Here is a 26,531-nt window from a genome sequence, read left to right on the forward strand (position 1 = left end):
GGTATTACGGTATGTTCAGCATCCATGCACATCGAGGATATGAGGATGGGATCTATCATATGCTACATGATGATGTTATATATGTTCAGGGGTGAATTCATTTCAAGGGGACCCCAAATGAGAAATCAAAATGTAATATATTTTAAAAGGGGTTTTTTGGTTTTGATTTTAAGGGAAAAAGAGAGGAAAAAGAAACAAAAGGAGGCTAAACCGGTTTCTGAACGTTAATACGAGTTGGAGCTACTATATGTCAAGTTGATTGACCTTTTTTTACTTCCATCTCATTTTCATATTGTTATTATCATCATTATCGCGGTTGATCTTCTTCTTCTTCTTCCTCCTTGCATTCACGAACTGCACGAATATACTTGATATATCACAAAGTCTTCCAGGATTCAAAAGATAAATAGATCATAAAATATCACTTAACAGTCATAATGAGATTCACTTGTTTCTTAACAGTGTTACCTTTCATCGCTATGGTGAGTCAGTTGCATTGACCGATGTTATCTTTTCGCTGACAGGAATGATGATACAGGCGATCGCATCTCCCTTGATGGAAAGACAAGATACAGCACCTTCATGTGCTCAATCATGTTTCGACACGGTGGATTCATTCGGGGTAAGTCCTTTCTTGATGTCTCACAATTGGTTGGGAGGAACAAAGGAATATGTTGATATTGACTGACTATTTAAACTGCGTGACTAGACATGTACTCAAGGTGATATTGCTTGTTACTGTAATGACCCCATCACGACTGGTTCAATTAGATCATGTCTAGGTTCAGCTTGTACCGTGAGTTTAAAACTCATTCCTTTTTGCTATAAATCTTTCTTTTGCTGATGATCTGATGGGATCTTGGTAGTCCGCGAATGCTACTGAAGCGATTTCATACGGAGAAGCCTACTGTGCTTCTCACGGTGCTACATTAGGTGATGGTACATCATCATCATCGTCATCATCATCTGCATCAAGTGCAGCAGCAACAGCTACTTCAACATCGTCCGTTTCTTCCTCTTCCTCCTCCTCTTCTTCTTCTTCCACAACTGCAGATTCAACTTCAGCATCATCATCATCTAACATTGAAACATCTTCTTCTAGATCTTCTGCAAATGCCGCTTCTTCCTCCTCGGATGCTGAATCTACTTCCAAGTATGTGTTCATCTCCTCGAATTGTACTTCCACTTCCACACCCACTTCCACCATAACAAGTACAACCGTCGCGTCTGTTTCTACTTCAATCTCATCGATCATACCTACTTCTACTGCTATATCCAATTCTACGTCTTTCATTTATCCAACATACAATTCCACTTCTACAATCAATTCCACTTCTTCTTTACCCTGATCATAACGAGCCTTTTCAATTTAAATATACCCTTAAAATGATACTATACCCTATAAACCTTTTTCCATGTGTTTTCTGTATATACCAGAGTTTTGTTCTCAATGCATGATACAACGAGCTGAGACGTGTTTGCTTTTCTTTTTTGTTCCAATAGCGCTGCTGCTTCAAGATCATCAGGTTCTTCGTGAGTACATTTCATTCTATCTCTTCCCATTTCCCGATCAGCGTAAACATGAAAACGCGCTAAAATGAAGATGAAACGACGCTAACCCTTTGTTTTTTTCTTCTTCATTTCTTCACAATCACATTAAAATATCTTAGTGTCGTTTCAACATCAACAACCAAAACATCATCCCCATCAACAGCAGCATCATCAGCAGCAGCGGCAGCAGTTGCAGCTTCTCAAAATTCTGCACAATCTAAATCCGCTTCAACAGCTATCGTAACCGTAACTTCAACCAGTTCAGGTACACCTCCAACTACAGTTTCAGCTGCTGCAGCCGCTCAATCCTCCACTTCTGGTGCACCAGTCTTAGTATCAACTTCTACTATTCACGCTTCAAGTTCTACAACTTCCGCAAGAGCAAGTTCGACCGGCGCTTCTTCATCCGCTGGGAAGATCACCACAAGCTTGACAAGTATCTTCCTGGCTCTTGTTGGAACTTTGTTAGCTTTGTAATGGAATACAAGGTGAACGACAAGTGCAGACTATAAGTACCAAGAAAGTCGGAGTGAAATAGCATTTTTTGTGTGATTATTATAATAGTTTTTTACCCTCAAAGGAAGTTACGATTTGGGTTTATGATGATTTTTCAATTACTTACCCCAAATTTATCATATTATCATTATTCATTATATCATTAGTCAAATTACCTGTATACCATAACATAATCATAATGGACAATACGATATCACATTTTCAGGTCAAAACAAGTACGTGTGACAACAGTAAAACTACAAAACAGCAATGTGCACTCTTTATAAATGTTAAGCGCAATCATCTCAATCTCCTTGACTGCTTTAGTTCATACCCGCTTGATCCTCTTCGCTTCTCTTTCCAGAGCGACCTTTACAGCGCCAACTGTCGGGGCCATTGCCTATTCAAGGGAGCATTGATCAGTTCTTCGTTCAAATGAGAATACCATCTCCCCTTCCTTTGGTTGTTCGAATTCCGAATCCACTCACTTTCCTGACACGTTCAGGATCGAAACCCAATATGACACTAGTTTCCACTATTGCTTTTACTTTATTTTCGGTACTTTTAAGATATCCAGACATTTTGATAGCTTTTGCTTCTTTTGCTTGTAGAGATGAATGTCCCAAAGTACCAATTCCATTTGCAGTAGGTAAAATTGCTGACCAATATTGACGAAGGAATTCAGAAGCTGCATTGTGACATGATCTCATCTGCTCATGTAATTGCTCAGGGAACGGAGCTAAACCAATCGAGCAAACATTGGGTTGATACCATGAGCCATCATACGTGTCGTTATGGAGAAGCAAGGGAAAGGAAGGGAAAAAAGGAAACTCACTGTTGATGGCAACTTCAGCATTAGCTCTAGCATGTAAATCTTTGACAACATGAAAAGCGGCAGCTTGAGCATCTCTCTGTTCGGCAAATGCTTTGTAGGCAGGATTTGGATCTGTAATCACGGGATTTCCATCTTGGTCGGTAGTGTGATATCCTGGATTAGGTAAACAGATGGAAGCGAAATTTGGTGTGAAAGTGGAAAGAATTTTTGTGGATTGAGCAGCTATTTCTTGTATTTCCTATTTTTGCAACAAGATGATGATATTAGCGATCTCAAGTGACTGTTTTCCAGATAGTAATTACTTACCTCATCCGTCTTTCCAGTCAACACTCCCGCATTATCTTCATGACCTTGCTTATCAGCCATTTCATCTGAATCTTGCACATCTAAGGCTATAGTAGTTTCCTGAGCTGGGCCATGCAAATCTTCCAGATCAATTTCATTATATAGATCGAAGCCCTACGGTTCGTAGGCCCATCAGCACCCTTTCACTCACGCGAAGGCGTTTGAGGTAACACTTACAGAGCCATAGCCTGATCCACGATTTGCATCGGCACTATATTATAATGTATCAATGTTAGTCTACCAATGGATTGCAGTCGGATCACACAGATGACTCACGCTCTTAGCAGCTTTTTCGAATGATCGTTGAATCTCCTTATCAGAGGTAAAGCACTACGTTCCCTTCCGGCTTGCATAGTGACATCTCTAACCGTGATAGACTGGCATGATTTCAAATTCAGCTATCTTTCATTCATGAAATGATCCAATAGCTCACCTCTCCATGATCTTCCTCCGTAGCAGCTAAATCAAGATATCTTTCCACATCGTCAGGTAAACTTTGTCTAGGTTGAATATCTAATTTAACTCTTCAGCTTATGTCTTTCTCGTAATACCAAATTCAGAAGCTTACTCCAATCTGGCTCTTCTAAATATTGATCGAAAATATCATCTTTCTTCCTTGCATTTTCGTCTACAGCAGATTTGCGAACTGAAGCTCTATGTCTTTCCCATAATTGTGAGGTAAAGTATCTTGACCAAAACTCAGTTTCGCTTATCTAGGAGATAAGTCATCAGCGAGCTCTCGAAATGCTTAAAACGAGTGATCCCAATTGATGGAGGGAAAGTGTGATTTGGCTAAGGCAGGCTTGATAGATGTAGCTAGATGGGGTTGGCGGCCACTCACTTCAGGAACATATTTGGCATAAGCATCTTGGACCACAGGGAATTCTTCGAATATCTCTCTGGTTAATTCTTTTGATAACTTCAATACAACTGGTCCATTTTCAGCTTGTTTAATTCCAACACCTGTACCTCCAGTAGATTTCCCTTTTCTACCTGCATCTAATTCGAAACGATCATCCAAGAGTCGTGATTGTCTACCTGGTTTTTGTGCGTATGCCATTTCTTCAGCTTGTATCAATGCCTTACCAATAAAATAAAGGATATCAGCTTATCTCGTCTAAAACGTATCAAGAGCTAGCTGACCTCTCTTCCTTCCCAAAACTCTTCTTCAGTGATTTGTTTACCAATGACTAATTCACGATGTAACATTCTCAGCGTAGGATTCTTCTCTAACACCTTTTGTCGGAGTTTATATTCTTTTTTCCGTTGAGCTCTAACAGCGGGAGATATAGGTGTAGATACTCCTCCTCCCCCTCCTCCAGGAGTGGAAGTTGGAGTACCATCATCTTCTGCTTTACGTTTCCCTCTTGAATTGGCTGACATAACGGCTGCGGCTGCTGATGTACTTGGAGTAACCACATTAGACGTGTCATTAGAAGCTGAAGCTGAACCCGATCCACCACCTGCCGAAGCAGAAGTGTTTGTGATAGGGTTTTTGTTCACTGCTACAAATGGAATCAAGATATCTTGAACAGATTTACGATCTTCTTCTTTGCTTGTAGCATTGCTGAAAACGAATAATAATCCTCCAGCAGGTATATCGTCTTTGAATAGTATCTTGAGACTGATAGATTTACTTCCTGCTTTACTTGCCAGCATATCTAATTCACATGCCTCATAGTCAGTAACACATATGAACGCAGCCATAGACATGTAGAGGAAAGTATCCTATGATGAGATAACTCACTGATAGCTCGATCCATAGCTTGGTTCTGGCGATCCATCGCTCCTTGCGTTTTTGGAACCCAAGCTATATGAGTGGCCGTAACACTCAAAGTGCCTGGTACTTTCTTGAAGTCCGCGTCGAACCGTCGGACTTGTGACGTTTCCCCTGCCATTTCGGTACTACTGATGCAGTATCGATTCTTCAGACGGAGAAAGGATGTTGAGAAAAAGGTGAGTCAGTGAGATAGATACATGGATCTGGGTGATAAAGCGTCTTTGACTGCATTTCATGATTCAATTCGTAAACATCGATATCTGAGGGTGTGGAGGGGAAAATCAAGAGTAAGGCAATGCCCCTGATACTTTATGTTGGCTATGGCGGCCACGTGAGCTTGTTCTGTCATGTCAGGCTCACATGAAGGGATGTTTTTCCGCTTTACGTACGTATGACGTCTTTTTTTCGATCGCCCGGAGGTATATCACTTCAATCTTTTGGTAAAACCAAAAACAAGTATCCAGAAAGTACAACATCTTCCGAGACCTCGTTTGTCATCTATACTTTGATCTGCTCATCCGTGTTTCTCGCAGATTGAATCTGGAAGACAGAGATTATCGTTTTTCAGTCAATTTGTATACCGGCGGTTTCCTCAGTTGATTTGGTAAGACAAGCATGAACGTAAACGTTGAAAGTGAATCGAGGACTGCATCCCAGGCTGAATAACGCCATGAGGCAATTCACGAGGATATATACTTCCCCCGCACCTATCTCCTGTACTGACAATTCAGTTCAATTCATCTCCGATGATGTGGGATCATGTACAGATAGGTCTTACAAGGGTTACCTGAATATAGGTCCCGTCTAGGTTTTTTAGACACAAGATTCCTTCGCGTCATCATGATTATTCTATCGCTGCGACTGAAAGTACAGACAAGTAACGTTTTTTCGTCAAGCTTCTTTTCGTGCTTTCCTTTCGGGAGAAAGGGAAAGGAAACCCCATTCTTTCCCATTTGTAATTGTATTTGTATACACTGCATCCTGTGTGTACTGTTTGTGTTTTGGTTTATTTGTATTTGAGTGTGGCTTCGATTATATGCGCTAATTGCGCTCGGGTCCAAAGAATGGATGCATTAGAACTGATTCCGTTGTTTCCACTTTTTGAAAGAGCTTACCCCTCAGCCTCGGGTCAAACAAGATCGAGTGAGGGGGGTCTCTAATCTTGGATGTGACGTTGTATGCCATACCAGATTCAGTGAATTGAGGATGCATATCGGAAAGGAGGTTAAAAGGCTTACTTTTTCGTGTCAAACGGGACATGAAATGACATTTACAAAATTCACTCGGTCAAAAGGACTGAGAACATTACGTCACTGCCACGCATCAATCGAGGGAAAAGTATCAAAAGAAGGCTAACGAACGGTTTCAAAGGGTTTTTTTTTTGCCCTTTTGAAAAAACTCCCGTAGGTGAAGGTAAAACCCATTGTAATTATTATGGGGGACTGCCTCTCCTTATTGCATTACATGTCATCTGATACAAGCATCTTTGCGTTTCTTCACTTCACTTTTCTCATCTTGTCTTTGTTACTGTCAGCACATACACGATTCATTTATATATACCAATAACCATTCAAGAGTTCCCAACCTGTCATCAAATCATATCTCTCATCTTCCAGCTTAAATAAACCATCCGCCTAATCAGCTCCTCCCACTTTAGCAAACCTTTCAGACCAGCTAAGAACATCATCATCATCATCATCATCATTCGTCATCACATCTCAACTTTAAAAAGTCAGCGAGCGGATAAATTGGCCCATGGAGAAGAAAAGTGCATAGCATATTTCCTACGGCTATCGATTATTACGAGCACCATTTGTTTTTTGTCATCCAGTTCGTCAAATCACATTGAAAGCCTTTCTTCCCCACCTGTTTTTATCCAATCGACTTATTCGTAATCATCATCACCAAATCAGTTTCACCATATAATTTTAACATTTTGACGAATGAAAATCACAGAATCAAAGATCATCACTTACATCACTACACATATAACATCATCACCATAATCGCCGTCACCGCGATCATCGTCATCATCGCAACTTGCCATCTTGTCATTGTGCATTGATTGCTGTTTTATCTTACGACTGTCATTTCTCACCAATCCAATTCGCGTCAATTCTCTTGATTCGTCATCAGGGGAGAAAGCTTGCAAATCGCCCCTGGAACTGACCACCTCTGACGACACTCAATTAAAGCTACACATTTCCATTAGCATCTTTTCAACGATCAATTGTCCATCGTATCATCATACATATGCATCTCGCCATACCTGCAATCAACTAGCAATCGCCTCTCAACAAATAATATCATGCCCAACAGCCAGTAACACTCCATTCACAGGACTACATTGCCACCGACGAAAACTTACAGAAAGTATCACGTAGAGAAGGGCTACCCCTAGAGCTTAGATGCACGACATGGAAGTGGAACAGTCGTATTTGGAAGGTGGCGATGGATTCGGAAACAGGAGTGATCGAAATGGTAATGTAAAGGGGAATGGACATGAGGTGAAACACGATGGATGGACCAAAGGATCGGCGGCTATGTCTCCTACATCATCAGCCTTTGAGTTTTCATTTCCACCTAGATCATCCGCATCGACACCTGATCGAAGACGTCAAGCCCCACCTTCTAGTATACCCAACTTCCCATCAGCGGGAGAAGTTCGAAATCCGCCGCCCGCCATCCCCTTTTCCCCCTCACCTGTACAATCTCCAATGGCCAGCTCCCCTTTCCGATCCCCTGAGCCACCCACACCCCAAGCGGGTCCCTCGACTCGAGCTCCTACCTTCAATCTCCCTTTATCTCAACCTTTTGCCACCCCGTCTGCTTCGGGTGTCAGCTCACCTTGGCTTTCCCTTGCGGCAGCTTCGGGCGCACCGACGCCGTCATTGGAAAGCGGCCCGATGGGCAGGGGCAGTCCTCATCTTGGGTACCCTTTCGAAAAGCTGAATATCGGTGGAAGTTGGAGTGGAGGGAATCTCTGGGGCGATGATGCTCAGGGACGAAGATCATCAGTAGATTCGACCGGAGCTGGAGGACCAGGATCAAGCCCAATCCGAAAACATAACCAATTATCATCTCCGCCTTCAATCGTCTCACTCCCACCCAGGCCTGCACGAGGGCTGAGTAATGAAACTGTCCTTCGTTACAAAGCTATGGCTTCCGCTGGTCCCAGTCCGGTCCCTACACCAATGGCGAAAGGTGCAAGCTACGGAGACAGGCCATCATCCGGAGGCGCTATGCCCCAAGATGCTGGAACTTCGCAACTTCCCGCCGCCTTGGCTCGAAGGCGAGGTTCCCTCCCTAAAGCCAGTAATGGTATGGCTTCTCTCTCTTTACCACCCTCCCGAGCCGGCAAATCTCCTAGTCCACTTGCATCCAGCTCTTCTGCAGCCTCTTCTCCTGGTTCGGGTTCCGGTGGCAAACGATTGCAACCGATTACACCCAACTTACTTCTACCTCTTCTCGCTTCCCCCGCTACGCTGGTCCTCGACGTCCGACCCCCTTCTTCCTTCCAGAACTCGCATGTCCCATCATCTCACTCCTTACCTGTGCCATCCACGCTTTTACGTCGTCCTGCCTTCAACCTTGAAAAGCTTGCGCAAATGTTACCGCCCAAATCGACAGAGGCCGTCTCAAGGTGGCGAGAGAAGGGTGATATCGTACTTGTCGATACGGATAGTGGCAACGTACATGACGGAAGTGTGCTGGACGGTTTGGCCTCCAAGTTTGAGCGAGAAGGATTTACCGGACATCTGTGGTTCGTCAAGGGAGGCCATTCAGCTTTATGCAACCACCAAGAAGTCAGGCTGGTAGCCCAAGACGAGAATTCCGATGCACAGGTGGAGAACGGTGAAACCCCTTCTCCATCTCAGGCCACATTAAATAAAGGGTTGATGGCAGGGTCTTTAGGTACTCTGGCCTTCCAGCAAGGTGAGCACACTTGGCATTGATATGTTATAGTAGCCCCTGCTGACATGTCTTTGTCTTATAGAGTCGACCGGAGGCCGGAAAGGTCGTGCACCTCCCCCAAGAGGGTTAGCTATCCCACCAACACCCGGCTTCAGTTTCCAAAGTAATCCCTTCGGCTTAAAAATGCCTTCTTCCACTACTACAGAAAGACCTGAACCTGATGTAGGCGGCCTCAATCTAACTCACATGCATTCTCCCAAAAAGCCCAAATTCCAACCCGCAAACCCGTTCTTCGATAACATCCGACAGAATCTCGAACTATCTCATGGTGGTATTACGGAACGTATTCCCCTCAATCTTCCGGAAAAAATCATGAATCGTGTCGACGAACTACCGGATTTCTTACGAAACCTCGCAAACATGCCTGAGAAAGACAGCATGGATCAACTAGCTAAACAATTCTACAATTTAGAATTTAGCGAACAACAACGATTACAGTCTGTGATGGAGTGGCATACCAACGGGTCTGGTACGACACTGAACGACCGAGCTGGAAATGAGACCTGGGCGGACCGACGACGAAATGACGCCCAAGAAGTTCAAAGATTAACAGATTGGACAGGGGAAGAAGCCACTCTACAAGAGGATTACTTCCCATTCTCAATCACTGCTGGTGTTGAAAGAGGTACAAAGAATAGGTAAGCTAACGTTATATTACCCGTGCGGTTCACATTCTAAATGATCGTAATCCATAGGTACAAGAATATTTGGCCGTACGACTTCTCTCGAGTACGACTGGAACAACCTCCCGATAACGATAGTGATTACATCAACGCTTCTTTCATCCAGCCTCGAGGTACTTCTCGTCGATATATTGCCACACAAGGTCCCCTCGATGCTACTTTCCACGATTTTTGGACTTTGGTCTGGGAACAAGGTGTTCGAGTAATCGTTATGATCACCAAGCAATTTGAAGGTGGTCTTATAAAATGTGGGAAGTATTGGGAGGACAGCTCATTTGGTGCTTTGCATCTCAAGGCTGTCTCCCAAACAGGCGGCGAAGACCAGGTACAGCAGCCAACCACGGGTTTCGACTTTGGTCCCACTGCTGTTACGCCGAGATCATCTTCGTTCCCTACAGGCAAAGAGAAGAACATCAAAAGAGTGTTTAGACTTTCAAACAGTGATCATCCCGAGGAACCACCCAGAACGATTGTACAAGTCCAATGTATTGGGTGGCCTGATTTTGATGTTCCTGAAACCCCTGAAACCCTCTTCGAGCTCATCAAGGATGTCGATCACGCAGTAGAGGATTCTACTCCTCAAATCAACGACGATAGGAAAAATCAACCTCCCGTTCTCGTACACTGTAGGTCTTGTTTTTTGCCCATTCCTTTTCATACTTGAGCTGACGTGACATATCGTATAGGTTCTGCTGGAGTGGGACGAACGGGAAGTTTTATTGTCGTCGATGCCATTCTCGATGGACTGAGACGTGAACTTCGAAGCCGACGTGGATCAGCTTCTTCTGCTGGAGAACAAGGAGAAACACGGACAAGTTCTATTCCTTCTCTCACCTTGACTGCAGGACTAGGTAGTGCAGACTCTGGTCGGAGCAAGGGTCATGATTCGGGCAAATCCGTATCTTTCTTATCCCCCACTATATCCCCCGTTCAAGTCGGCTCCAGTCCCAATAGCGATATGAATCAATTCAAATTCACAGCTTCACCAAGCTCATTGACCACCAAGATAACAGCTCCTACTCCGCCATTGCAACCTCTGACTGCTGCTGCTCTTGCCGACAGAATGACAGAAGGAAATTATGAGGATTCCATGGATGTCGACAAGCCTTCTGACACTCGAGCTGAACCTCAGGGTCCACCAAGAGATGAGAAGTTCTTCCAGCATCGAGGCAGCATCTCGTCTATCTTTTCTAGTGAAGGTGGAGGAGATACCAGAAGACCTAGCTTGGCATCTACAAGGCATTCCTCCGAATTCCTGCCCCTTGAAGCGTGAGTGGAACCTAAAGCCAGGTGATATCCTCTTCGCCGATGTATCAACTGACCATGCATTTTCCTTTCCCATCTGCAGAAAATTGGGTGCTGAGAAGCCTGGTCGAAGTCAAGGCGGCTCTTCGATGATATTGACCAAATCGAATCTACGACATCGAACACCCTCACCTGTATCGGAAATGGAAGATCCTGTCGCATCAGTATTAGAAGGTATGAGAGTACAAAGAATGTCATTGGTACAATCACTGCGACAATATTTATTTGTCCATCGCGCAATCATTCACAACTACTTGCACATATTAGACGAAGAGAAAGCTTCTGAGCCAACTAGACCCAGTCCATTACCTACTACAGAAAGTTCGTTCAATTCAAGTAGTAGTAGTATGGATGAAGAAGGTCATGTCAAAAGGAGAGCCAGTCCAACAGAATTAGAAGAAATTGAAAATCCTTTATTGAAAAGGGAAATCGATAAATCAGGTGGATTAAGTAAAAGACCTAGTTTTAAGAAAATGCGTCAAGCCGTGGACCCCATTTCTGCTTCATCAAATTCGATTCAAAACGGATCTCCAAATAGTCCCAAAAAAGCAGGAGCAGGTAGAATGAGAAGCAAAAGTAAATTGAGTTTGGAAGAAAATAATATAAATCAAAGCACCAATCCGATTTTATCATTATCACCTACCGCCAATACACTTATTAATCCTAACGAGAAAAGTACTACAGATAAATAGAATATAAATATGTCTCCCCTTCAATGTTTTGATCTTCATATAATTCATTCATTAATTTACGTTTGCAACTCATTGATCTCTTTAAACTTACCTTATATATTCAAAAATTATCTACCATTTCATTGCCATCTCATTTTATCTTTTTTGCTTTTCCCTTTGTTCTGTCAATGCCATAGCACTCAACCATTTTCGAATCCCTCTTATCATATAGAGTGGACTGTAGCCATTATGCGTAAACTGAAAATATATCATCGCGAACAAGTCATATAGGTTTGTAGATAGAGAGAACGACACACATGCATCTAGCATTCTAGATAAATCTACTCGAATGACCATCAAACTCACTAAGATTTGTTCATTGACAGAAAAGGGATTTCATGACACGCTGTTGAACGATTCGAATAACGTACAAACTGTTTTGTTTTATCCGTACAGTAGCAGTGGCGTTCATCTTGAGTGTCCATGAATGGACGAGTAATACGTATTCATTCCAAACCATGTAGACTTGATGAATCGTTTGGAGATCCGAATGGTGTACTGACAGGCTTGACAAAATGTTGGTTTTCGTCAAGACGCTTGAATCGAGTTGAGCTCTTCTCTTGCACTTGCACTTGTATCTGCACTTGCAGAGACACGGGAGGTATAATCGAAGTCAATGGCATTAGAGTGGAATTTTCGGACCAGCTTGAATTGAATATGATTATGAGCACCGTCTAAAACCATTTGATGCACACGTTTGAAGACTGAACGGCATCGTGATATATCAGGTAGGTCAAGTTGATCCAACCAAAGTCGTAAGAGTCCATATGTACGTCAATGTAAAGTGAAACGACGGACTTGTCTCTCACAACACAGAATGTAAGATATACAAAGATAAGGATGCAGAAAGTAAGACGTAAGGGTATCCAGCGTCGTGCCAGCCTGACTCTACTCTGGACGAACGCAGCGTTAAGGATTTTGAATGTCATTTGCTTCGTGTGTCGTTATGCATCAAACGTGTCAACTTTCTTTCTCCCTTCTTCACTGACAGTATCGTGCCTTTCTTTTGCTCTCGATGATTTCGTTCTTTCTTTCGGAAGGCTGCATACGACAGGTTAGAAAGATGGAGATTGCTCGTGTCATAATCTCTATCGATACACATCTGGGCGTCAGTAATACGGAACCACGAGGCTGCATTATTCGTTGTAAGCGTTTGCCAGCAGCATGGTGACAACCAATATACACATTTTCATAGATATGATTTGCCTTGTTGTATGAAGTGTATTTATACTGCGAATACTATGCTATACAACGATTACGCCCTATAATTGATGAACCAAGACCAATCCTGTTCAACCCAATTCAACATGTATTCTTCTACACCTCCTATTCCATCATCTTCATATCCTTCTTCTTCCTCTTCGGCTCCATCTTTTCCTTCCTCATTTCCTGGATTTTCACTGTCGGGTAATGGCGTTACTGATGCTTTGGTATCTTGATCAAAAGTGACTTTTGCTTTGTTATTGGGTTCATTCTTTTTATTCCCAGTAATTGCAGTTGTATTCGTGTTTTCATCGAATTCTTGGAAATCTAGTTCACCTTCATTTTGAGCTATACGAGCAGCTTGAACATCTTCTTCATCTTCGACTTCAGCTAAAACTCTTGCTAATTCCCTTTCTTCACCTGCTCTAGGTTTCAATACTGCCACATCTTCGGCTATCGGTGTATTTTCCACATCCACGTCAATCACTCCAGCTTCCTCTGTCTCCTCTTCGACACCGTTTTCAGCGAGTCCGTTGTTGTGATTTGAGTTTTCGGTATCGTTGACTTCACCAAACATATCTTTCCAACCCACTTTACCCCACCAGTCATTGTTAAAACTACCTTGTTGTATCACCATCTTATCCAATAATCTCTTCTGTTCAGCTTTTCTCAACATGTTCTCTTCCACCGTGTGAGAACTGACAAATCTGTAAATGTGAACTTCACGAGTTTGTCCAATACGATGAGCTCGATCCATACACTGTCTATCCATCGATGGATTCCAATCGGAATCATAGAAGAAGACTGTATCTGCTCCAGTCAAGTTGATTCCTACTCCACCAGATCTTGAAGATGCTATGAAGACGAAGAATCTAGGATCGGAATTGAATCGTTCAGTTATTATTTGTCGATCCTCAATTTTGGTTGATCCATCTAACCTCAGATATCTATGACCGTTGTAAGATAGAAAGATTTCCAGGATATCTAGAACTTTTGTCATTTGAGTGAAGATGAGTACTCGATGTCCGCCGGCTTTTAGATCTCGTAACATTGTGTACAATGTTTGTAGTTTACCGCAATCATATTGCAATAAGCTGGAATCGGGAAAGGCGATTTGAAGTTTCACTGTCGACCGATGTAGAGTGTCGAAAGATTCTTCTAATAATGCAGGATGAGAAGTTGGTGTTAATCCCGGTAGAGCATATTGAGGCATATCTCGGGCTACCACATTTGGCGGTATGACGGCGAACAGGTCGATGACTGGTTCTAAAGTTTTGGCCCTGTTAGGTAGAGATACAACAAGGTTACTTGCTGGAGGTCTATTATCGGCGAAAAGTTCCTCTCGTCTAGGATTGATATCCAGTGGTAGGAGGTAATTCGGCGTGTGACCCAGCATGTTGAGAAAGGTTGAACCATATATCGGTTGGAGGGAGCACCGACGTTGATTGACGTCTCTAAGAGATCTCCAACGACGGATACTCGCTTGATCTTCCGCCCATGCACTGTATTTCAACCACCCTTCTACAGTCCTGGTATCTTTCTTTGGTCCAGCCGGTGGTTTCCCCCGACGAGTGACGATCGGTTCAATAGCATGTGGGAGTTTTTCACTCGCATCGAGATCATTCCGAGCTCGACATACCCAGCCTGACACTGCCTCATTCGCAGTAATCCCTAATCCAGAGGCCAGTATATCGAATTTGCTCTCTTCTTCAGCAGCAAGTAATCGTCGGCGCACGAGAAGCTCTTTGGGTTCGAAATCACTTGCTACACTATCCATAGCAAAACTAGTTCTGACAGGTCGGACCTCGAATAAATCAGGGTGATTACACACTTTCCTTAATTGCATGAGGGTGTTCATCACGCCTAGGTATCCGCCGCTAGACAATGCTTCTCGAGTGGAAGCTCGGGCCATGAATTCGTCATACAGGAATCGCTGTCGTTTCGAGAGTCGACAATATACAACGTGCTCGAATTTGCCTGGAAGTTGAGTTTCGACTTCCGATTTTAGTCGACGTAAGATGAATGGTCGAAGAAGGGTATGCAGTTTTGACACGACAGCAAGGGTGTCTTCGTCCATCGCGTCACTAGCTTCGATTGCTTTGTCCATCGGATCTGCAGATAATTCGTCAGCCCAAGTGGCTTGATTTGACGGGAATGATATGCGAACACGGCCAATCAACGGGATTGATACTCACTAGAAAACCATTCCATAAAATCTTTATGATTCGCGAAACCAACCACTGCAGTCGCATCCGCACCTATACCTCCTGGCATCAGGAAATATAGTAAACTCCACAATTCCATCAAGTTATTCTGTAGTGGCGTTCCAGTCAAGAGTAATCTCCGTCGAGCTTTGAATCCTAAAAGTGTCTGCCAACGTTGTGATCTGAAATTCTTGATATTATGGGCTTCGTCCAGGATCATATATGTCCAGCTTTTCCTTCTGAAGATATGTTGATCGGCTAGAACAATTTGGTACGAAGTTATGCAAACCTGCCAAGCGTTCTCTGTGTGCCATCCTATTCTTTTCTCTTTACGTTCTTTCTGATTCCCGTAGTAAGTCAAGACTTTCATTCCTGGAAAGAACTTTTTGAACTCCATTTCCCAATTCAAGATGACGGAGGTTGGTACGATGATCAGATGTTGTCCCCAAATGCCTTTGTCACAAGCCAAGTGACCTAGAAGAGAGATGGTTTGAATGGTTTTCCTGCAAACAAAGCCGCATTAGCTGCTGTGTTGATCACAAAGTCCCAGCTAAACCGTTTCGTGCGCGAAGGTAAGGTCAATGGTAGACACGAAAACTCACCCAAGACCCATCTCGTCCGCCAGAATACCATTCATACCATTCTCCCAAAGACTGGCTAGCCATTCCAATCCAGCTTGCTGATACGGTCTTAACGTTCCCCTAAGGAGGAAAGGTTGTCTGACTCTAGGTCCGTCATCAACTTCCATCTTTTCATCTTCTTCGACTTCACCCTCTCCATCCTCGGCATCGTCGTCTTCCTCGGAATCTTCTTCTTCTTCTTCTTCCTCTTCTTCTTCTTCATGGTCGGAGGTAATATCAGATCCATACCCTTCTCTGTGATTCACAAGCTCGAGCTTGGGTTTTTTCGATGTCGAAAGCTGTTGAGGTAGTTCATCTTTCGGACTCCAAACGGATCTTGCTCTTCTTTGTCTTTTACCTTCCACAATCAATTGAGGGGACACGGGTAATGGTGGTAACTGATCATCAAGTAATGATTGGTCGTTCACTGTCTCCTCTCGCGCGTCCGGCATAACGAGGCTCTCGCCGTTAAGCTGATGCTCGTCCCGGGGGTTATAGGTGTTATGTCCATTTGTTTCAAATACTTCCTCGGGTTTGCTATCACCATTGACCTGTATTATGTCCTCCGCCACATTATGCGGGTTCTCCTCTGAAGGCACAGGATATCCATACCGCTTCAAAAGTTCTTCAATCGGCATATCAGCATCTTCCTTCAAGCCATCATCTTCGCTGTCCCGTTCTTCGTCTTCGTCCTCATCTTCCATTTCAACATCCAATTCTACGTCTTGTTCGTCGATATCAGAGGTGGGGGGGCCAGTAAATTCGATATCGTTGGCATCGGGATCATCTTCCGTCACCAGAGATGGAGGTTTGATCTTTCTAGCCCGACGAGATCGTGGGACTGGTGCAACAGAAAGTGAAGGGGATGGGGACGTGTGACCTTTGATGACCACTTTGGTGGGACTAGAAAGGATAGTAGGGAGGGAATCGATGGGATCAGGAGATGATAAGGCAGCAGGAGGACTAGCAGGACTGGTAAAGGCGGTGATACCGCCTACCCTCGGTACTTCAAGGATAGCTGTATCTGTTGGACGAAATGCGAGTTGTCCATTCATGCCAAGGACTGGTGCTGACCTCTCCGTTATCGCGACCACCTGCTTCACTCCTGTTTCCGAGCCTTGATTTACGTCCACATCATCCGCGACGAGGAACGATAAATCGACTTCACGTGCACTATCGACGACATCATCATCATCATTGCCGTCCTCGTCCTCGTCCTCGTCCTCGTCCTCGCGTTCTTCCTCCTTTTCGTCTTTACCGTCCCCTTGTGGCTCCAGTATATCTTCACTTCCAGCAACGGGGTCAGGCGGTACAGAAGAAGCCAGATCGAGCTCTTCTACCCTCTCCGTCTCCTCATCGAAATCTTCCTGCTCCTCTTCGACGACTTCATCACTGTTATCAGCAGATGAGACATCGTCCGTAGCCTCTGAATCATTTTGACTGTCTTCTTCATCTTGACCAGCAACTTGAGCTTCCAGTAGTCCCGTACTTCGCTGTAGGATGTTTTGGAGATGTTCTTTACCCAGTCGATCTTGTTCGATTTTCTGAAGTTCAAGTAACTTCGCTCGAACAATCTTGACAGCTAAAGCCCATCTCTTCCTCAAGCCTTTGACCAATTCTTTTCCTAATCTCTTCCTCTCCTTCTCCTCAGCTAGCTTTTCTCGTTCTTCTCTACCTTCAATTCTCTCCCAGTAAGTTTGTATCATCCTCGCCATCCTTTTACACACCACTGGTTTCATTTTCGCTTCATTGAGCATGGCATTTCTCACCTGAACCATATGCGCCATCAATGAATCTTGAAAATCTGTTTTCCTCACAAAGTTCTTTGGTTGTGTTTTGTGATTTGTGTTTCTCGTAATTAAAGGATCCTCAATCTCATCTAGTAGCCGTTGTAATCTCCCTTGCGATTGGAGATACAGTACTCTCGCTCTGAAATATCCATCACGATTTGCACGGGACTCAAGTATCTTCAAATCCAATGAAGGTCCATTGTCTTCGATATTTATATACGATTCTAGTATTGGTGAAACGTGTCCACCATGTTTAGGGGAAGCCGGTGGTTTCTGAGTTGGATCAGTGTAGCGTATCTTCTTCGCACCGATGAGTTTTTCATGTGAACGTCGTGGTGGCGGTGGGAAGGGTAAGTGAGACAATGAGGGTAGGGGGACGGGTGTTGCAGAAATATGCGAAGATTCACGAGGGGCTTCAATCACTGGTGAGGGACTAGGTTCGGGTTCGGGATCGGGCTCTTCGATTACTTTAGATCCTCTGGTTTTCTTTGCAGCTGGAAGATTCGGCAACGACATTCTTCCACGTTTTTTGCCTTTTATATCGATTGTATCCTGCATTTCCTCATTCACTTCCCCATTTCCTGCCACCTCATTTATAGACACCCCCATTGTGGTCCGTCTAGATGTTTTACCTTTGTTTACTGGTACAGGAGGCGGTGGCATTTCCGTGATGATGACCGATTCTCGCTTTTTGCGACCTGGTTTACCTTTAACAGGGGTTTCTTCCAGAGACTCAGCATGTTCCATCACATATTCGCTATTTCTGCGCTTTACTCTACTGCTCCCATTCGCAGGCGACGCTTCAGGTAAAGGCTCGACCGCCTTGCCCTTCCCCTTGATAGATGTGATATGACCGTTAGCGGGAGCAGAGGTTGTGACAGGAGTAACGACTTGAGCGAGGATTTCTGATTGTTCGTGAGCTGCTCGACGAGTCGTTCTGGCTGGAAGGGAGGTACGCGGTCGCGAAGGTCCAGCTTGCGATGATGGGCTTGGTATAGACGAAGAGGGTGGAAGCAAAGAAAGCAGGTTGTGTTTGTTGTCCCTCCACTATGATTTCGTCAGCTTGATGGCATTCAAGTAGACCATTTCAAGCTCACCTCAACGAAGACTGGAGAATTGTCAACTTTTGCCGACTATTAAACACGGTTGGCATTCCACTACTCCTTGTATGTGTTGCATTACTAAGCTCACCTTTGGATCCCAGCCTGTTATCATGGTAACGAATCTTTCCAGATGAAACTTCTCCCTGATGGCATCATCGTGAGAATCTATCACTTGCTTCAACTTCTGCTCTTTCTCAGCGACCAATTCTTCCCTTTTCGCGCGGATAGTATCTTCTCCGAGCCTTCGTGAAATACTGTTTAGTTCTTTCGGTGTGGGCTCACGGAAAGCTGAAGGCACCGGGAGCTTAAGGGCTAGAGCTATGGGAGAGACATTCTGAACAGGAGGTCCGGGATCCGAGGGGCGTACTCTTAAAGACCTCGAACGGGCGGTAGGAGTGGACATGGTTGGTATTGAAGAGGTCTGACCAGAATCCAAAGATGTTGCCGGAACAGGTGGGTCCGAAGACATGGTGGACGACCTCCACTTTTTCGTGAAAAAGGTGAAAAGTGGTATTCACGCGACTTCAATTCTAACTTCCCATGTGTTTTACAAAATCAGTAGAAAGATTGTCTATGATACCGTTGTAGCCCAGTGGCTCAGCTGGTCGATGATCCGAATGAGAGTTGATGATGACGTTGATAAGAATGATGAGTATAGGATAATGATGTTTTATTATGAATCGAGTGAAATCCCGTTGACAACGCGAAAGGGAAAAGAACATGAAAATCACAAACACATTAATGCATGCATATATATATGGCAGCGGTAAAACCAAGGAATTACCGATTTGTGGCACTTTGATTTCAGACAATGGAGACCCCACAACCAACTGACACATAGATGTATGTGTCATATACAGGTTGTTGATGCAAATTCGAGCAATGTATATATACTCTCCTACAGGTATCATAATACAACCTGGTAAGCCCAAGGAAGAAACATGATTGCTACTCTCCAGCCAGAAATCATCGAATTGGCCGACAAAGCTTCTCCAGCGGCTATCCAAGCTGCCAAGAGTGCAGCTTCGAATCAACATGCTCTTATCAACTTGATTCGACTGGTCAAATCTCTTGACGCCAAAGCTAATTCCGAAGAAGACGATGTTCTTGAGCCATATGCCGTGAAAAAAGAGTGGGAGGTACGCTCCAGTATAATTACCTCATGCTCCTTAGTGTCATACAGCTTACTTGTGTTGGTAGACCGTACTCTACACTAGAGCTTTGCTTGACGCTCTGAAAGAAGAGAATGAACAGTGTGTAGCTGTTCTCGCGTATGCATACATTGGGTAGAGCTGATCATGCCATATAGATCATCTTCAACCTCTTCGTCACTTAAAGACTTGGACAGAGAATTAGCTTCAGTGGAGAAATCATTTCGGATACGACTCACTTCACCTGCGCCCACACCGTCTCTCAATCCAGCATTAATAGCACTTCCAATGACACCAAATCCTTCGAATCCCATTTCAGCCGATCGTCTCAATACTTCCATTCCGATATCTCGAAGTATCGCATCGTCGGTCAAGCCGCCCTCACCAGTACTTGTGCCACCAGCAGATGGAGTGAGGAAAAGGAAGTCAAGGGTGGATGAGCATCTCGCTTCAAGATCAAAAGCAGAATTGTCAGATTCCAATACACAAGAAGATCTGCTCCCTCTCAAAAGTATCATACCTCCGAAGAAGAGTGGGCCTGGATCCAGAGATAGTTTGCTCGCTGGGGCGGGACCGGGAATGGGAATTGGAGCAGCTCAAATACACGAAGAATTAGGTGGTCAACTTGCGGATGTGAGTTTCGTTTTTTCACTTATTGGTTGCAGAGTACTTCAACGACGAGGGTCCTTTGAACTGATACGTTCATGACATTAGATGTCACATCGCCTGAAGTTGAACGCCGTACATTTCGCAAATTCTTTGGAAAACGAGAAATCATTATTGGAAGATTCGCAAAATGTCTTAGAAAGTGAGTGGAAAACGTGCTTCCAGCAATATGCATAAGTGTTGAAGCTGATTCACCTACTTTGTTACGACAGACAATCTTACGGCTACTCGATCATCCAAAAAACATCTTTCGTCAGTATCGTCAAAAGGCAGAAGTACCACTTGTCTTACTTTAGGTGTCGTCTTTTTGGTAATGATATTATTCGTTTGGACCTATATGCTCATTCGTTTCACGTGATAAGTATACAAAATGCATTCAGCCGTATCTTGTAGTTATAATGAACGAATTGCAATTTCAACGGTGCATACATATGTTATCTCTTGGAAAACGAATGATAATAGCAAGCATGCATATATAGCCACCATCGTGGTGCGGAGGGGAGATTTGATTCCGTTGATTCCATGTTACGTTTTCCTCGAGATATTCAAGAAAACCTCTTAAATTCGAACATCGCTTCTTTGACTAGATTCTACACATAAAAAGCTTACAGCGAATTTCAAGCAACTAGTTCCAGTTCATCCTCACCGTTCAAATCTCTCAAGAGGGCTCATCATCATGCAAAATAAAGCGGAACAGGATAGAAATCAAGAGGCCACAGTCTACCTCGTGAGTCCAGCTGCTCACAAGACTGGGTGCTCCAAAACACCCGCTGACTGTATGAAACAGGGTAATCTGGACGACAAATGCACAGATGCACTGATATGGGAATTGATGTTGTGAGTTCTCTACATCTTACATGTGATGTGATGCAAAGACTGTACGCTCATACGATATTCAGGCAAGCGGGTCCAGTCTGTATGTTAACTCCTCTTTCCTTTCCGATTTTACCTCAATTATCTCCAAGATCTCTTATCTTTTGGTCGTTGATGAATGGATGGATGTTATCTATTCATCATAACCATCAACTCATCCTTTATGAATGATAATCGCTGACTTCTGTCTCACTTGGTAAATAGCAAATGTCTTTTTACCGAAAGACAGGATATCAATGTCACATCAAGGATTTGGATTCTGTGAATTCCTGACAGAGGCAGATGCAGAATATGCAGTTAAGATAATGAATCAGATAAAACTGTACGGTAAACCGATCAGAGTGAATAAAGCAAGTTACGACAAGAAATCATTGGATGTAGGAGCGAATTTGTTTGTCGGAAGTTTAGATCCTCAAGTTGATGAAGGTACTTTGGCCGATACTTTTGGTACTTTCGGTTCACTGGCTGAGGCTCCCAAGGTGAGTTTTGGTTCAAAACCAATCGTATATTGTGGTAAGAAGATTATCTAGCCAAGGCAGAGATGAGGGGCGCTCGGTGTATTGGAACATCAGTTTGTTGTACAAGAACAAAAATCCTTCGAACATAGGAACTTGGTATTGAGGAAGAAGCTGACAACTATTTGTTGCTACTATTCCAAATTCACTTGTTCGTGCTACCAACTGCATCCTCACTATCATGGCTATCATCTCCTCCTACATAAACTTCCTCATTCACAGCTCGCTCGAGATCCTACAACCGGTCTATCAAAGGGATACGCCTTTATTGCGTATAACGAGTTTGAAGCTGCTGATATGGCAATTGAAAATATGAATGGACAATTCTTCGGTGGTAAACAAATTAGTGTGCAATATGCTTTCAAGAAAGATGGTAAAGGTGAAAGGCATGGTGGTCAAGCTGAAAGAATATTGGCTGCTCAAGCAAAGTAAGTCTCTATTCGAGTGCAAGTCATCAAGACTCGAAGTATCCTCGAAGGGGTTTTTCTCAGAGTAAAATCAACTACGCGCCAGTTGCCCAATTTCGATTGCTGATGCGGATCATTTCATAGGAAACATCAATTGATACCTGGGTCATCTACACCTGCATATCAATATCAAGGTAAGTAAACCATCCTCAACTCGATACATTCTGAGGTTTACCTCGGTCACCTCTTCCACCATCACGTGCACTTACCCTATAGATTCAAGCTTACACTTATTATAATTTCAGGTCAATTTGCAGGTGCTTTATCAAATGGACAATTAGCTTCAGGTGGAGCACCATCATATCCACCTCCTCCTCCTGGTATGCCAGTATATCAACCTCCACCTCAACAACAGCAGCAACAACAACAACAATATCAATCGTATCCGCCTCAAGGATATCCTCCTTCGGGTCCAGGTGGAGCCGCTTCATACGGTCAAAATGGTTATGCACCACCGCCACCTCCACCCACTGGTTTCCCAGTAGCTGGACAAACACCCCAAATGGGTTATGGAATGACTCCACAACAGACTCAAGGTGGGGCACCCCCTCCGCCTCCGCCTCCCATAAGAATGGGTTTCCAATAGTTCGCCATTAATATGGTGAGAATCAAAGGTATCCCGAGCATGCGTGAGATGCGAAGTGATGAGGGGAACGGGAAAATTGTCGAGAAGGTTAGACTACAAGTCGTCGTTTCGCAATCTGTTCGAACGATCGACGTTCATGGTGTGTGCATTAGAAACAAGTCACATCCATGAGATACAATGGATATATGTAAAAAGATACAAAACCCAAAATGATAATGCATATTTAATGAGATGTGATTGTGATACGATGTAAAGCTCTTTTGCTTACCATTCAAGCATAATACAACTGAAACCGAGTATTTGCGACTTCTCCTTTCTACTTTCTATTTAATCAGTCTGACATTGATATGAGGATTGGGCCAAGCTACGACTTCGTCCATTTTCACTTTAACTTCTTGTCCTATGTTCCAATCACTACTCAAGACTTGATGAGACATTTTAGCTTGAACACCTAGCGATTCGATGATCACAGGAGTCTGTTCACCGCTTATAGAAGGTACAGATTCTGTCGATCCTATGACTTTGGCAATCAACTCTTCTCTCAGATCTACTTTTTGATTTTCATCAATCTCCCATTCTAATCCTCCAGATATAAACGAATTGTTTGGGTTAAGATGACGTTGAAGAACAATCGATTGCCAGTATTTATTTGCGTTTATCCCTGTTCTCTTAGCTCTTTTACTACCTTCATCCGATCTTTTAATTAAATCTGTCACTTCATTTCTGTTAAATCCTTTCGATGATTCACCTGCAATACCAGCTGATCTAGCTAGATGAGCTTTTATCTGCCAATGTACGAGTATATCGTCGAACCTTCTTAATGGCGATGTCGCTCTGATATATCCCGAGTCAACCTTGTTAAATCCCATAATCCAATGTTGTAAAGGAGATAAACCGATAAATCCAGAAGGTCTATACCAGCCTGATCCCATCATGGTATAAGGATCGATTATTCCAGTGCCATCAATTCTTGTTGCCAGCAGAGCATCTAATGTCCCGGCTTCCGATGTTAACGGCTTGGGAGCTAAAGATCCTCTATATATAACAGGGATGTCCCTGGAATGACAGAATGAAGCTGCCAGTCTACCAGCTAAAATCATATATTCGGCTACTAGTCCAGAAGCGTTCATCCCTTTGATCGGAGACGACGATGAAACTTTGTAGTCTAATCCAAGAGAACCGGAAAACAATTTAGGCGAAGAAGGGAGTGAAGATGGATCAAAAAGGTTTGGCGAAGGATGAGAGGGCGAATTGAGTAGATTTACGTTTGCAGACGGTATTTGCCATTCCAAACCTGCTTCTGAGAATCTATTTGCTCGGTGGGTTTTGGCAAGTCCATATAGTGTTTTCAAATCTTCTAGATCATCACTATCGATTGTGGATTTCAGATCATCTTTGGGACGTGAGACTGGACCACCAAAAGGTCGTGTTGATTTTGATGTGGGTAAACCCAAAGCTTGATCTACAGCAGCATATGTGACTACTCTAGGTTTTTTGATCCATCCCATTCTGACTTTCGATTCATCCACTTGTCCAGACTTGTTCAATTTAGCTGAGAACGTCAGAGTTCCTTGAGCACCATTATTTCCTTCCACTTGAGCACCAAGAGATAGTTCCTTCATTATCACTTCTAAAGGAAACAGTGGTTTATTACCTTCAGGTAGATAAGCTGAGCTTCCTCGCACTGAAGCTTGTTTGGCTAGAGGATGATTCGGTGGGATGAATCTGGTCGGATCAGCAATATGTATATGTACCCAGACGTCATCTGAGTTAGGTAATCTTTCCAAAGCGATTCCATCGTCTAGTTCTGATGCGGTAGGATCGTCGATGACGAAAACCTTGTGGGAAGTGAAGTCATTTCGTAATTCATCCAGCTCATTCCCACTCAAGAGTTCATCTTCGCCTCTAACTTTACCAATGGGTATGGATGACAATATCATCGATCGGTTCTCACTTTCAGTCAATTTTGATAATTCTAAACTATCCCAAGGTAAGATCATCCCCATGTCTTGTAATATTGCGGCTAATGTGCCTCTATCGACTACTTCCTCAGAATTAGGTGATATCAGTCGAGCGATCGATAACGCCAAAGCAAGTGAGGGTGGTGTCTGTGTGGAACGAGTTTCGACTAAAGGTGAAGACAAGATCGATATGTACTCTTTATCTTTAGCTGTCCATCCCGGTAAATGGTGTTTCTTCTCTTTCAGTTCTTGGTCAGCGGTTCCATCTTTGACAGATCTTGAAAGTTCGATAGCTCTTTTCGCTTTGTCGATGAAAGATGATAAAGCTGGATCTCGACTGTCATCTGGTTTATTGGGAATCATAGATTCATCTACACTTCTTTGAACGTTATCGATCAGATCTCTTTCAGCTCTTGATCTGACGACGAACTTTCCAGTGGACCACATATCACCTTGATCTGCTGTAAATAGATCCGGACGTCTCATCAACAACGAATGAGCTGCGTAAGCTGGTAATGTATTGGGTTTGATCGTTATCTTCTTTACTTGACTCCCTTCACCTTGAGAGTTCAATTCAGGATTGAGCATGAATTCCGCAGCTTCAATAGCCGTTATACTCGCTCTGTGATCTCTTGATTTAGGAGCGAATTTTTCCCATATTGATTCTACACCACCTTTTTTCGATCCAGCAACTAACCTTCCCAACATCTTTTCAGTTTCTCTGTGAACTTTCCTTAATGTCATAGCTACTTTTCTTCTGGCATCCAACATTTCCTTACTTGGCTGTACGTCTTCATCGGTCAGTCCAGCTTTCGATTCGCTCTGAGACCATGCTTCGAGTAATTCAGGCGACCAACATTGCGATGCTAATTGAGGCGATACTAATGAAGACGGCATAACGAATTGGACATCATGTGTTGATATTGGCCATATCTCCCCACTTGACCGGAGTAACAATAATCGTGTTCTGCCTGACAACGATACTGATGCTAATATTAGTCCAATGGTGGTATTACCAGACCTGCAATGTCGATATTGAGAGGTCAATCAGCTCTTATTCTTCTATTCATACTGATCTTCCTAAGCTCATTGAGGATCTGCAGACGACAAACTCACCTTCGACATTCAACTATACGACCATTTTCCAGACCTAATTCTTCCTCGACAATCTTAATAGATGACCAATCTTGACCCAATTCGCCATCTACATCACTTGCGAAATAAGCTCTTCTATCATTACTATGACCTTCTGCCAAACTGAATTCCACTTTTCTCTCTCTCAATGGTGCTTCTAAAGGGGGAAGATTCTTGTATGCTTCGGGATCGACTCTTGGTCGTTTCTTAGGTGGAGTAGGTAGCTTCTTGGGTACTTTGGGTTTCTTCCAATCGTTTCCGTAGAGGAAATCAAATGTTTTCGGGTGTTTCACTTGACCTTGAGCAGGAGAAGAGGATTCGGAGTATGGTTGAGAATTATATTGATTGTGACTGTCTGATATTCGGATTGACGTTGCTAGTGTCCGTCGCAAGATCCGAGAAGGACCGGCATTTGGTCTCATCCGGATTGACGCCATGGCATGTGGTGATCTCGTTTTCGTTTTGTGACGATAGAAGGAAGAAAGACATGAAATCAATCGATCTCAACGAGTTGCTCAATTCGAAATATCGGCAGAAATAAGTTAAACCGCTAAATGA

At 43.5% G+C, this 26,531-nt stretch overlaps 7 protein-coding genes across 7 annotated transcripts; 4 read left to right on the forward strand and 3 right to left on the reverse strand.

Moving 5' to 3' along the window:
* Window positions 1-437: 437 nt before the first annotated feature.
* On the forward strand, window positions 438-2,028 carry IL334_003548 (uncharacterized protein; the record flags this gene model as incomplete). The annotated part of the gene is made up of 6 exons (XM_062935278.1): window positions 438-482; window positions 539-622; window positions 710-796; window positions 867-1,153; window positions 1,504-1,533; window positions 1,671-2,028. The coding sequence occupies 6 exons, from the start codon at window positions 438-440 to the stop codon at window positions 2,026-2,028; spliced, it is 891 nt and encodes a 296-aa protein (XP_062791329.1).
* A 346-nt stretch (window positions 2,029-2,374) lies between these two features.
* Window positions 2,375-5,124, reverse strand: IL334_003549 (uncharacterized protein; the record flags this gene model as incomplete). The annotated part of the gene is made up of 11 exons (XM_062935279.1): window positions 2,375-2,446; window positions 2,535-2,785; window positions 2,882-3,119; window positions 3,188-3,340; window positions 3,404-3,437; window positions 3,503-3,603; window positions 3,660-3,739; window positions 3,795-3,939; window positions 4,068-4,307; window positions 4,370-4,887; window positions 4,974-5,124. The coding sequence occupies 11 exons, from the start codon at window positions 5,122-5,124 to the stop codon at window positions 2,375-2,377; spliced, it is 1,983 nt and encodes a 660-aa protein (XP_062791330.1).
* Window positions 5,125-7,423: 2,299 nt separating this feature from the next.
* On the forward strand, window positions 7,424-11,661 carry IL334_003550 (uncharacterized protein; the record flags this gene model as incomplete). The annotated part of the gene is made up of 5 exons (XM_062935280.1): window positions 7,424-8,942; window positions 9,004-9,619; window positions 9,677-10,290; window positions 10,351-10,933; window positions 11,013-11,661. 5 exons carry the CDS (start codon window positions 7,424-7,426, stop codon window positions 11,659-11,661), a joined length of 3,981 nt encoding a protein of 1,326 aa, XP_062791331.1.
* Window positions 11,662-12,955: 1,294 nt separating this feature from the next.
* Window positions 12,956-19,089, reverse strand: IL334_003551 (uncharacterized protein; the record flags this gene model as incomplete). Its single annotated transcript, XM_062935281.1, has 5 exons — window positions 12,956-15,015; window positions 15,099-15,610; window positions 15,710-18,564; window positions 18,615-18,650; window positions 18,709-19,089. The coding sequence occupies 5 exons, from the start codon at window positions 19,087-19,089 to the stop codon at window positions 12,956-12,958; spliced, it is 5,844 nt and encodes a 1,947-aa protein (XP_062791332.1).
* Window positions 19,090-19,561: 472 nt separating this feature from the next.
* On the forward strand, window positions 19,562-20,795 carry IL334_003552 (uncharacterized protein; the record flags this gene model as incomplete). Its single annotated transcript, XM_062935282.1, has 5 exons — window positions 19,562-19,759; window positions 19,821-19,873; window positions 19,930-20,404; window positions 20,486-20,579; window positions 20,650-20,795. The coding sequence occupies 5 exons, from the start codon at window positions 19,562-19,564 to the stop codon at window positions 20,793-20,795; spliced, it is 966 nt and encodes a 321-aa protein (XP_062791333.1).
* A 318-nt stretch (window positions 20,796-21,113) lies between these two features.
* Window positions 21,114-22,878, forward strand: IL334_003553 (uncharacterized protein; the record flags this gene model as incomplete). The annotated part of the gene is made up of 7 exons (XM_062935283.1): window positions 21,114-21,164; window positions 21,225-21,274; window positions 21,337-21,353; window positions 21,515-21,789; window positions 22,048-22,253; window positions 22,377-22,426; window positions 22,538-22,878. The coding sequence occupies 7 exons, from the start codon at window positions 21,114-21,116 to the stop codon at window positions 22,876-22,878; spliced, it is 990 nt and encodes a 329-aa protein (XP_062791334.1).
* A 323-nt stretch (window positions 22,879-23,201) lies between these two features.
* Window positions 23,202-26,410, reverse strand: IL334_003554 (uncharacterized protein; the record flags this gene model as incomplete). The annotated part of the gene is made up of 2 exons (XM_062935284.1): window positions 23,202-25,860; window positions 25,956-26,410. 2 exons carry the CDS (start codon window positions 26,408-26,410, stop codon window positions 23,202-23,204), a joined length of 3,114 nt encoding a protein of 1,037 aa, XP_062791335.1.
* Window positions 26,411-26,531: the final 121 nt, after the last annotated feature.

The sequence above is a fragment of the Kwoniella shivajii genome, chromosome 4, assembly GCF_035658355.1.
Source record: "Kwoniella shivajii chromosome 4, complete sequence".
Classification (NCBI taxonomy): Eukaryota; Fungi; Basidiomycota; class Tremellomycetes; order Tremellales; family Cryptococcaceae; genus Kwoniella; species Kwoniella shivajii.